The sequence below is a fragment of the Bombina bombina genome, chromosome 7 (genome assembly GCF_027579735.1).
Source record: "Bombina bombina isolate aBomBom1 chromosome 7, aBomBom1.pri, whole genome shotgun sequence".
In the NCBI taxonomy this organism is placed as follows: Eukaryota; Metazoa; Chordata; class Amphibia; order Anura; family Bombinatoridae; genus Bombina; species Bombina bombina.
Genome location: NC_069505.1, coordinates 178903401 through 178915643, shown reverse-complemented (window position 1 = coordinate 178915643; position 12243 = coordinate 178903401). Strand labels below are relative to the sequence as shown.

The following is a 12243-nucleotide window of genomic DNA, read 5'->3' as shown; positions in this document are numbered from 1 at the left end:
GATCTTAGTAACAGTAGCTTAATATTGAGTTAAAAATTGTTACAATTTTCATTTATGGTTGAGATATGCAAGTTGTAAAAATTAACATAATTACAAACCGATACAAGTATAACACACTGTTATAATACATAGGCTACAGTAGACTAATATACACAGCCACGCTACAGAGGACTGGATATGATTAATAGGAATGACTTTGATTAATTTAATATAATATGATTACAGTTTATATATCTGGCACGCAATACCTATATACCTATTATTTGACAATTTGAGGTGTTAATACTAAGACATCTATTTGAATTGAACTGTGCCACCACAGAATATCATATACAACGTCTAACACAAGAATGAACTATAACTGATATATTTTATCAGCAATAATTTATATGTGTTCAAGTACCTCATATTTTTCACTCCTCTAAATACTAGGCAAACTAATAACCATATAGCAAGCCAGTTCTAGCAAATAGGAGATCGAATTTAGATCTTTCACAATAAACACATACCCACCATATCTATCCACAAATATATGTGTATGCCATTACCTGCACAATTACTTTGGCTATCATACCACAGAGGCCAATTTGATTAAACTTTAAACAGGTAATATATTTATAACCACTTAATCCTAGGTTTTTAAATTAATTTGTTTGTAGTTATTCTTTCTTTTTTATCATTACATAATAAAAGTTATGTTTTAAATTTGTCAACACTACCCCGCCTTCTTGTAGTCAGGACAGTGAGTGCTAATCTCGCATTCTTTGTGGGAATCTCCCTTGTATTCCCACACTTTTGCTATTATTGATCCTATGCGAAGCACCCCTCCCTCTGAATAATAATCTACCACTCAATAAAGTACTAGTTTCAATCTATCATTGATATAGACCGGGAAGCTTGTCCGCTTGCAGTGCCACTACTCTATTCTTTTGCTACATCATATCTTGTCCGCTCACACTTTCATAAATCGGCCCCATAGACTACATTGTAAGTCTGTGGGAATCAAAATTCATCTGAAATATTTGATTATTGCACTCACATATTGCATTGTCACATTTGATATTTAAATGTTAACATGTATTGTTTAGTAAAAAAAATTAGTGGTAGAACAATACATATGTTGGCCTATACATAGCAATAAGGGCTCATCTGAAACAGAGATTAATTTGTGGGCTAGTTATTGTCTTTGCATATGCTAATAGGGATGTTAACAGATACAAAGACCATAACCTTGGCATTGGGAAATATGCCAGATATGCAAGTCGGGTCCTAGTTCCTCAGAACATACAATCTCATACTTTAGAGTAAAACAGCAGTCAACATTAATAGGAAAACATATGTATTTATTATATTTTAATAACTAAAATGGTTGTTAAATAGTTTTCTTTGTAGTAGCTACAAAATGGGAATTAATCAAATTGTTTTAATTTTTGAGGGGAGCTATGGCAGTTTCCTTATTAGCTAGTTAGCTGCTATCCTATGGACCGGTTATGTACTCTATTTTAGTTACTAAATCCTAATAAACAGCTTTTATTTAAAGGGACAATAAATGTAAATTTATTTGCATTACATATGCAAAGACTATAGCTGCAAGATCTGAAAATTAAAATAGCTTTTTAAACTACCCCCATTAAACACTGCTCTGGCTGCCCCATGCCTGGTTTGCATGCTCTATATACCTCTATCCCCCCATGAAGCCAGTCAGACAGGTTACACTTCAGAGGATTCAGAAGAGGGCAGGGTAATTGCATTTTGAAGCTTTGTAAGAAAAAAACTAGTGACTTTGGAGGAAGTCTAAGGAGAGTTCTATGGAGACATTTAAAACCATTTTTTTTCTACAGATCTTGCAGTTATATGATGTTGCTAGAATATAAAACCAGATATGATCAATCTTTTCATCTGTACTAAAATGTAACTAATGTTTACTGTCCCTTTAATATTAATGCAAATATATATATTTTTTTACCATGTTTAAATACTGTGTGATAAAAAAATGTCTTGACTTTAAGGGGACAGTTTTAAGTTTAAAAAGATAGATAATCCCTTTATTACCCATTCCCCAATTTTGCATAAACAAAACAGTTATATTAATATACTTTTTACCTCTGTGATTACCTTGTATCTAAGCCTCTGCAGACCGCCCCCTTATCACATGACTATTTATTTATTATATATTGCCTTGCATTTAGTACTGTGTTGTGATAAAGCTTAAATAACTCCCCAGGCATGAGCATAATGTTATGGCCCACATGAACACGTAGTCTTCTGTTGTGAAAAGCAAATACAAAAGCATGTGATAAGAGGTCGTCTGTAGAGGCTTAGAAACAGGCAAAAAATTATAGGTTTAAATGTTATAAAGTATATTAATATAACAATGTTGTTTGTGCAAAGCTGGGGAATTGGTAGAAAAGGCGTTATCTATCTTTTTAAACAATAACAATTTTAGTGTAGACTGTCCCTTTAATATCTATTAAAAAACAAAATTGAGAACAATAGTAGAACCAACCAAATCTCCTCTTTGGCTCACTGATTGCAAACTATGAACTGGCAAACCAATATACTCATGTCTATGCAGCAGCGTTGTTTGTCCTGTAAGAGCAAATGGCATCTAACGTTGATACAGATGCGCCAAACTCCCAGGCAAGAACATTATAAGACAATAAACAGTATTACAAGCGCAGTATAGACGGAAAGTGCAGTTATCTCTAAACAAGAGACACCTCTATAGTAACAGTCTTCTCAGAAGTGATATCATCTAGTCATGGTAATAACAGTTTAAACCTATGAAGCTTTCTTTATAAAAACTGGAATTTCCAGTAGGCTGCAGTGATAGCGTTTTAATACGGTTCCTCCATCAAATACTTCAGTAGTCTTTGTGTCCATCCACTTATAACCAACTCCAGGAAGGAAAATGTCTCTGTGAACTTGACCTTGCTCAGTAATTGGTGCTACCAGCATCTGTAAAAAAAAAAAAAGTCATAAAGTCTGTTATCCTGTCAGGATATCTGTGAGTGTTATAAAATATATATATATATATATACACACATATTTATAAATGATAAAACCAAAGAATTCATTTATATATGAAGCTGTTTGTATCAGTTTTATTACTGTAAGTTACAATTCTCTATATCAAATGGTCTGAGCTGGGTAACCCAACCCCCCTTTCCCTGGTTACACAGGAGAGAACAAATGATTAAGACCTTTGTATAGATAAAACTGATGGGCCACTTCAAAGTAACTTTAGAATATGTAATTTTCTGGTTTGTGTGCCCATATATGAACTTCCTGCCTAAGATGTGTAATAAAATTACAAATCCCCCTGCACGCAGCCTGAATGGATACAGCATGAAAGAGATCCCAGGATAAGACAACAAAAGGTAAATGTTTACAGTTAAATACTAATTGTCCCATACTAAGCTTCATTACACAAATTCCAGATGTAACGTACCTGTGAAGAGTAGTAAGAGAAACATCTTTTAACCCTGTAAAAAGCTGTATGCATATACAAATTTAGGTCATGGATTTAAATATGTGCCTCAGACTGTCTGAATAATATATATATATATATATATATATATATATATATATACACACGTATATATATATATATATATATATATATATATATATATATATATATATATATATATGAGTCTAAGGGATACATCACATGTTGCACACTATACCATATAAATATTCTGTATTGATTTGAAAAGTGTGAATAAACAAGTTTTCTTTTCCAGGAATCTAATAATGGAGCAAAATAAATACCTCTTCAATATATTATCCTATTAATATAATCATGAATGTGGATCCATATTTTAAACAATGTTGAAGCATGTGAAATGGTGAAGTGAAATATCTATATCATGTACTAATCAACAATTATATATATCTGTCATGATTTAATTGCTGCAAAAGTTTACTGCCAATTACATATATGATATAAGTTGGTGACTAGGAAATGCAGGGTATACCAGCATATTGATATGAACTAAAATATAAACTAGATCCATGCTGAAAGTATTGTAATCCTTTCAAATCCCCTCATAAAAAGGTGACTTTTAAACACATCTTTTAAAATATTATAAATAGTATATTATATTTAGTATGAAAATACTCAGATTAAATTGTATTATATAGTCCCATATATGTTGAACATATAATTTATTAATATCAGGAAATAGTAAGTATATTAAAGATACATTTGGCTATAATAGATAACAAAAGCCGTTTTGCTGCTCATGTTGCCCTCTGGTGGTTTATGCGAGAATTGCAACCAAAAGGGATTGTAGTATCAAATAACCATATGCATTCTCAAAGAACCAATGAAATGTTCAGCTCCGTTAGGGCCAATCAGAAGACAAGCACCGATAGAGCATATCCAAAACGTTCACCAATGATTACAGAATGGATGTAGACTTTATCACTTGATAAAAGTCTCATGCAAGAGAAAAAAAAGGGACACATGCTGCTGAATTTTGACTGACTGACAACCTGGCTTTGAATCACAGTCTCTATAAAGCAAAATTGGGCCTAACTTTTATTTTCAGAATTGCAAATACCCCTCATATGAGGGTGAACGGATCTATCTGAAAAAAGCTGAAACCTTCAATTTGGTATTTTCCTAATGTATTAATGGTTTATATATTTTAACAGATTTTAGAAAAGAAATTCTTTATAGCATAGCTAAACTATAGCTGTGAGTTATTTATTCTTTTTATTTATTCTTATATTTAATATTATATTTCTTATATTTAATATTAATTAGACCAAGGGTAGTGGGTATACTGGTGTTAAAATATTAATATTTAGAAATATTTTTTGTATTTTAATGTCATAAGTTAGTTACAGTTATTGCAATATATTTTAGAATTTATTTTATTGTGGCTAAATCAGAGGTTGTTTTAGGACAGATTAATTGGCATATAAATTGGCTGTTGCATTAATAATATACAATTTCTGGTGGTTTAATTGAAGTTATATATATATATAACCATTTGTGGGCTAAATAGTTAAATTATACTTTTCTGAAAGTTATCTTTAGATTTATTGAGATTTAGTAAGATTTGTGTGAGGTATCTTGTTATATTGTTAACTAAGCACTGTAAAGTTAGCAGTCCATATTTCGGCATTGGACTAAGAATTCTTGGCCAATTATAGATTGTTCTGGTATTCTCGTTTGTGGTATTTTTAATAAACGATTCATTGTGAATAAGTTTAACTTTTAGAGACATATTTTATGATCTGTTTTGGATAGAATATTTTAACAGCATAGGTATACTTATATTGGCCATAAGTAATACTACGTAAATATAGTCATTGTGTCTATAAAGATAACTTATCTGAACAAAGGATTAAATATTGATTTTTAATAATAATATTGTAGTCAAATTTATAGATATCTATATAGTGATATTTTGGAGTACACCACAGAGATCTCACTGAAGTGTATTGACAAAATGTCTGCTATATTAATTGTAGATATCGCTGACAATAGTTTTATACTGCTGTTAATTATTAATATTCATAATTACAAAAATATACAACATTTATTGGCTGGCAACTGCTGAGACAAGTACACCAACAATCCACAATGCTGTACAGCTGCCTGAAAGGGTTGTTAATGTAAAAGTTTAATTTCCCATAACAAATTTAATTGTGTATATTAAAAACACACTGCAATACACAATGATGTATTTTGCATGCTTTTCCTGTAATTTAAATCTGAAAATTATAGTTTTTTCTCTGTTCCCAGAGAGGCATAAGCATATTCTGTAGAATTCAGAAATATGACACTCGTCGGATCCAGGACTTTTGCGCTGTTTCAATGAAGTTTATAGCTATAGCTTTATTTGGCTGTGAATGGTTGTTTTAATTGGTCAATTGGATCTTGTAGCAAGTTGGGGAGATTTATGTGTAGAAAATATGATTTGCATTTATATACATGGTGATCTTCAACTCTATTAGGGGATAGGCTGTACCGGCATAAAAAATACGGAGGTTAGCTGTTATCCCTATAGAGTCTGCTACTGTATTGTTCAGGGGATCTTGTATTTCTGAGATGTAATTAGCCGTTTGTTTAGCCTTCAACGCCCTCGCTAGCAATTTTCCATGTTTATTGCTTTCTATAAAAAAAACATTTGCTGTAGTTTAATTGCTTGGATGTGAGCAACATGATGAAGGAATTCTCTAAACTTATTTGTAACTAGGTCTAAGTTTGCTTTAGCTGCTTCATCATTGGGATGTAGCCTATGTGTTTTATCCCAATGGAGTAGTTGGGTACTCAGGTCGTTGTAAACTACTCTTTTTTCTTTAGTTTGGGCCTATTTTAATTTAATTAGCTCTCCCCGTAAGAAACATTTGTGCATCTCCCATAATACATACGGGTCTATTTCTGGTGTGTTATTTATCTGAAAAAAATCTTAAAGGTAATGTTCTATTTGTTTGAACAAAAATGTATCCTTTAGGAAGGTGTTGTCTAACCGCCACTGAAAATGTCTCATTTGAGTCAGCAACCAGTCCAATTTACAAAAAACTGCAGAATGGTCCGACCAGACAATTGGGAGAATCCCAGCATCCGATAGGAGAGATAATGTGATATGATCTACCAAAATATAGTTTATGTAGGTATATGTCTAGTTAGTAATTGTAATTTTTCACAGTTGGATGTAGATGTCTCCACGTGTTGTGGACTCCTAATAGTAACATATCTTCTTCTATGGATTTCAGTGCTCTTTTAAAAATGTAAAAGTGACAGGTTGAATTATCTAGGGTGGGTTAGTCCTCTCCTCTTTTTCCTATTCCCATGTGCTATGGAAATGCATCTGATCTGAGGTCAGGATGGACTACATCTGACATAACATATATACTGGGGGTTTGAATCTGATCTGAATTATATTTGGGTGAAGATATGAGGGTAGATTTAGCAGTGTGAGCAGACATGATACGATGTAGCATATCATGTACGCTGCACATCGATAAGTGCCGACAGCATACGCAGTCTGCATTTATTATTGCACCAGCAGTTCTTGTGAACTGCTGGTGCAATGCCGCCCCCTGCAGATTCGCGGCCAATCAGCCGCTAGCAGGGGGTGTGAATCAACCCGATCGTATTTGATCGGGTTGATTTCTGTACACGGCCTCAGAACAGGCGGACAAGTTATGGAGCAGCAGTCTTAGACCGCTGCTTCATAACTTCTGTTTGGAAAAAGGGGCATCAAGCTCCATACGGAGCTTGATTAATCGGCCCCATGGAGTAAAAGGGGTGCTAAGAACATGCATTTGTTTCAAATAATGTTTGAACAGAACATTACATAAAAAAATGCTAGGAACATGCATATCTCTGATGGTCAGATGTCTGGACACATAGCTTACGTAAAGGGGATATTTATATTATCTGTTTGGGCATTCAGCTGGTATAGTAGGGCTGCCTAGTCAAGCTTCTGATCTGTGGACTGATGCATGAGTGCAAACAGCTAGTATAAAGGGGCTGATGAAGTTTGGGTCTGCTGTATGATGTCCTGCATGCATATAAATATATACAATTTGTTAGCTGCCAGAGAGGGCATACAAGTGGTTACACCCACCCATGTTGTAATCCTAACCACTATGTGCTGATTTTTCTATACCATTTCAGTGCTGACATTCTAAATCTTGAGATATTTTGATGACCAAATTTTGATTGGCCCTGGTTTTGTCCCTTTAAATCATACACTAAAATTGTATTATTCCTAAGACAGGTTTGAATGCAGATTTTTTTCTTTAAAGACTCTACCAGAATAATTACCCAGAGAGAAACAAATCAGCTTAGTACCATTTGAAGTGATTAACATAGCAATGCAGATTAGTGAATTTATTACCTAGAGTTCAAAGTGCAGAATTCCGTGATCCCATAAGAAAAAAAAGCATATTGTTCTCAAATAAAGCACCCTTTTCCTACATGGACATTTAAATCAATAGCTAGTTCCCTAAAGAATTCAGTGATAGCATGAAAAAAGTAAGTGTGCGTTTGCTGCTAGTTACAGATCTGTACTTTTTCATTAAAGGTTTCCAGTTTTCTACATTTTGTTCACTTTGTTAATCATTGTTACCTGTGAAGAAACATAACAAATGTCAGCTTGAACTACATGAACCAAAAAAGGATATATAGGACTCCATATAGTAGTAGTGTTTGCAACAATGTTTGCAGAAATGTTATACATTGTTGCAACAAACATAGAAAAAAAAGTGCACAGTATTCATTATAGTTAGATCAAAAGATATTGTATATTCACAGTCCAAGGGGCCAATTTATCATTTGTCGGACGGACATGATCCACTGTAGCGGATCATGTCTGCCTGACATTGCTAAATGCCGACAGCATACGCAGTCTGTATTTAACATTGCACAAGCAGTTCTGGTGAACTGCTTGTGCAATGCAGCCTCCTGCCAATTTGCGGCTGTTAGCAGGGGGTGTCAATCAATTTGATCGGGCGGATTGCTGTACGCCACCTCAGAGGCAGCAGACGAGTTAAGGAGCAGCGGTCTTAAGACAGCTGCTTCTTAACTCCTGTTTCTGGCGAGCCTGAAGGCTCGTGCAGAAACAGGTGCATTAAGCACAATATGGGCCATAATAAATAGGCCCCCAAGTGTGTTTTGTCAGGTACTCATTACTGTAGCAATCCAATTACTTTTGAGACCTGAATTGGTGTCAAGTGGATGATATCACTTTGGGTATGAATACAAAATCTTTAAAGAAAGCTTTGTAAGTAGTTTTGTTGCTATAGAGACTTTAGAAATACGTAACTTTAACTCTCAATTTCCTAAGCACTATACAAGTGAACAACCGGAATCCTCGCACTCAAAAAGGGTTAGTTGAAAAGGGTGACAGTAAATAAAGTACCGCCAGGCTAAGGCTTAAAAGTAAAAAGCTCCTTTATTTGAAAATACATAAAAGGCATACACGCCAGCAAGGTGACAATACATGCAGTCTGGGAAAATTAGGAGACACCCAGCTAGCTCCCTCCGGTATTACTGCTACGATGATCATGAATAAACTACTTTCTGAGCTTGCAGTGATATGTCATATGCTTAGGCAAATAATATCTCAGTAAGAGTAAGATTTTTTTTAAAAAACAACTAAACAAACAAGGGGTATTTGTTTAATACACATTGTTTAAACAAATTGCTGCAGTTAGTATATATTTGAGCTAGATATACTGTGCCATTCAAACGCTTTGTTGTCTCTTTGTGTCAGTGGCTTGAATATAAACTTTAGGAAGTGCTGATCTGGGTGCACTTTTTGTGAACTATCAACAGTAGCCAAAAGTGACGCCTTTGTTTGGATCCATTTGCTTACGAGTGGCACTGTAACTTTAACTCTATATTAACTTACTCCAATACATTTGGATTGTGTTATTATAGAATATCTCTACCAGACTCGTTTATTTAAAGTGAAATAACTGATTTGATTTCTTAGTATACAGTTTGGGTTGGCATTCTGCCTCTTCTGAGCATGGGCAAATCTGACTCCCTGTTTATCTCGTATTCTCTTAGAAGTAAACCAGCTCATGTTACTCTAGAAGTGTTATGACATTAAGCTAGATATGCCTTCCTGTAGAGACCACAGTCTCCCTGTAGGGCTTTGACATGGAAGTAATAGGCACTGCATCAATGAAGTTTAAAAAAAAAGAAATAAATAAAAGGTAAAATCCATTTAAAAAGTTTGCTGTTTTTTTTATCTCTTTAACTATTAGTTAAGCTATCTCTTTGTTTCATTTTACACACGCATTAACGGAGCCCCCTTAAAGCAGTGTTTCTCAACCGCGGTAATCAAGTGCCCCCAACAGGCCAGTTTTTTTATTAAAGCTAAACCAGTGCACAGGTGAAGTAATCAGCTGATCAGTAACCATGGTTACTAACCTGCTCTCACCCATCACCTGATTATTTCACCTGTGCTCTAGTCTAGAAATAATTAAAACATGACCTGCTGGGGGTAAACTTGAGGACCACAGTTGAGAAACAATGCTTTAAAGGGTATTGGTGGTATATAATAGTCTTTGCTCCCTATACATTGTGCTAAAGACACATGCACGCTCCTCAGCCTACCAAGGTTTACTTTTCAATAAAGGATATAAAGAAACCAAATCAAAATTGGTAATAAAAGTAAATTGGAAAGTTTTAAAACTGCTGTATCAGAATCATTGAAGTTTCATAGCTCATTGTTTTGCTGAGCTACTAAACATTTCAGGTATATCAATATAGCTAACTATTGAGAGATATTTGCTGTACAATAAACACCATTTGGCATTTTTGGGAAGGTGAACCAATGTTAAATCTGGATCTATAAAGTATGTGTTTGAAATATTTATGAAATAATGACTCCAATGCTGTTGGTTAGTTTGTACACCATAGAATTTTATCATTTTACATTTCACTTTTAAAAGAAATACTTAAAGCGATATGATACCCAAATGTTTTTTCATGATTAATATAGAGCATACAGATTTAAATAACTTTCTAATTTATTTCTATTATCTAATTTGTTTTGTTCTCTTTGTATCCTTTTGTAGAAAAGTATACCTAGGAAGGCTCAGGAGCTGCTAATATGTGCCTCTTGTAATTGACGTTCAGCTAGCTAGTAGTTCATTACTGATCCTTCAACAAAAGGTACCAAGAGAATGACGCAAATTAGATAATAGAAGTACATTGGAAAGTTGTTTAAAATTTTATTCTCTACCTGAAGCATCAACAAGAAGAAATATGGGTATCATATAAAAATAAACAATAACATATAATTTGTGTGGTTTCCTAATTAAAAGAAAAATACTATAAAGGATAATTAAATATAGAGGGTTAGATTACAAGTGGAGCGCTACTTTATCGTGCGCCCATAAACGTACAAATTCACACGTTTACTGGTTCACAATAAATAACCCTTTACAAGTGGCTGGTTATTGCTACCTCAAGCTTGTGGTAGCAATTAGGTCTCCAAAAAATAAACCAGAGGGCAAACCAATGGTTAAATTTAAAAATGTCGCCCAACTGGCCCCAAACGTAAGTGTTAGGTTGATTAATAAAATAAAAAAATATGAATATCTTTATTTTTTTTATGTAAATGAACTGCACAAAGCAGTTTTTAGGGGTTAAAGTTGGAGGGTGTGGGATGTTAGAAAAAAAAACAGCACTGAAAAGTGCCTTTACATTGTTGTCTATGGCGACTGTGTTATCACTAAAAAAATAATAATAATAAAAAAATATATATATATATATATATTCATATACATATATATTTAAAAAAATGTGATGACCATCGCTGCGTGACTTATCCACTTCACTGCGCGAGGTTCTGTGCCGCGTTTCACTACATGAGAAAGAGGCTCCCATTGGAGCCTATAGAAGCGCACTCTTGTGAACGCAAAGCTTCCCTTAAATTACTCAAATACCAGCGCACAATTGTGTGTGCTGGCATTACAAGTGGAGTACAAATATCAGACTTGCGAAAGTGCAATTGTTCAAAAGACTAAAAAGTGTCAGCACAGTAGTGTGAAATGGCTTAACAGGGAAGGTGTGTATATGCAGCTGCTTAATTTGCCTAATGAAAAGTTGCCGTGCTCTTGTCCTATTCGGATCTGCCTGCCCCTGTAAGTCCCAGAGTTTCTCTCTTAGTCTGTGCCCTGCCTGTGCTATTTTCTTGTACCAGTCTCCTGGTTCCTGCCAACTCTATATTATGTCAGATCACCTACAGTTTGCCCATTAACTTTCAGTAAATAATAACCAGAACCCCATCCCATAAGAATTCTGATTATTTCCCTCCCAAGCCTGTTGTACTGTCCCATGTCAGTGTTGCAACTTTCTGAGCTTCTGTTGTGTCCCAATACTTATCCTACTCTTTGTACAATATTTTTATATTACCTGTACAATCAGACAAGCAGACATTGTACCTTGCCCTAAGTCCCTGCTCAGCAAGTCACCTTATGTGCAAATCATACATAATTACCCACAGTCTGTTCATAATTTTGCTGCTTCCTCATCTATTACATCATCTGGATTTCCTAATCCAAACAATCTGCATATTTCTTCTGTAAACTATAATTGACACCATTGTAACAGTAACCTATCATATCGCTGCCCAATCAACACTCTGGATATGACTCCTGCTGTGAGATTGGCAATTTTCATCTTCACGTTAAACTGGCTGGATTCAGCATATTGGGAGGTTGTGTACAGATGTTGCCAACAGCAAATAGATCATATGA

At 34.4% G+C, this 12243-nt stretch overlaps 1 protein-coding gene across 1 annotated transcript in view; it reads right to left on the bottom strand.

The window, feature by feature from the left end:
• Positions 1-1322: 1322 nt before the first annotated feature.
• The window catches only part of LOC128666066 (SITS-binding protein-like), a 210167-nt gene continuing 199246 nt past the window's right edge, over positions 1323-12243 (bottom strand). Inside the window, exon 10 of the mRNA XM_053720448.1 lies at positions 1323-2958. Coding sequence (XP_053576423.1) covers positions 2782-2958 — 177 coding nt within the window. The 3' untranslated portion in view covers positions 1323-2781. The remainder of the gene's footprint in view (positions 2959-12243) is intronic.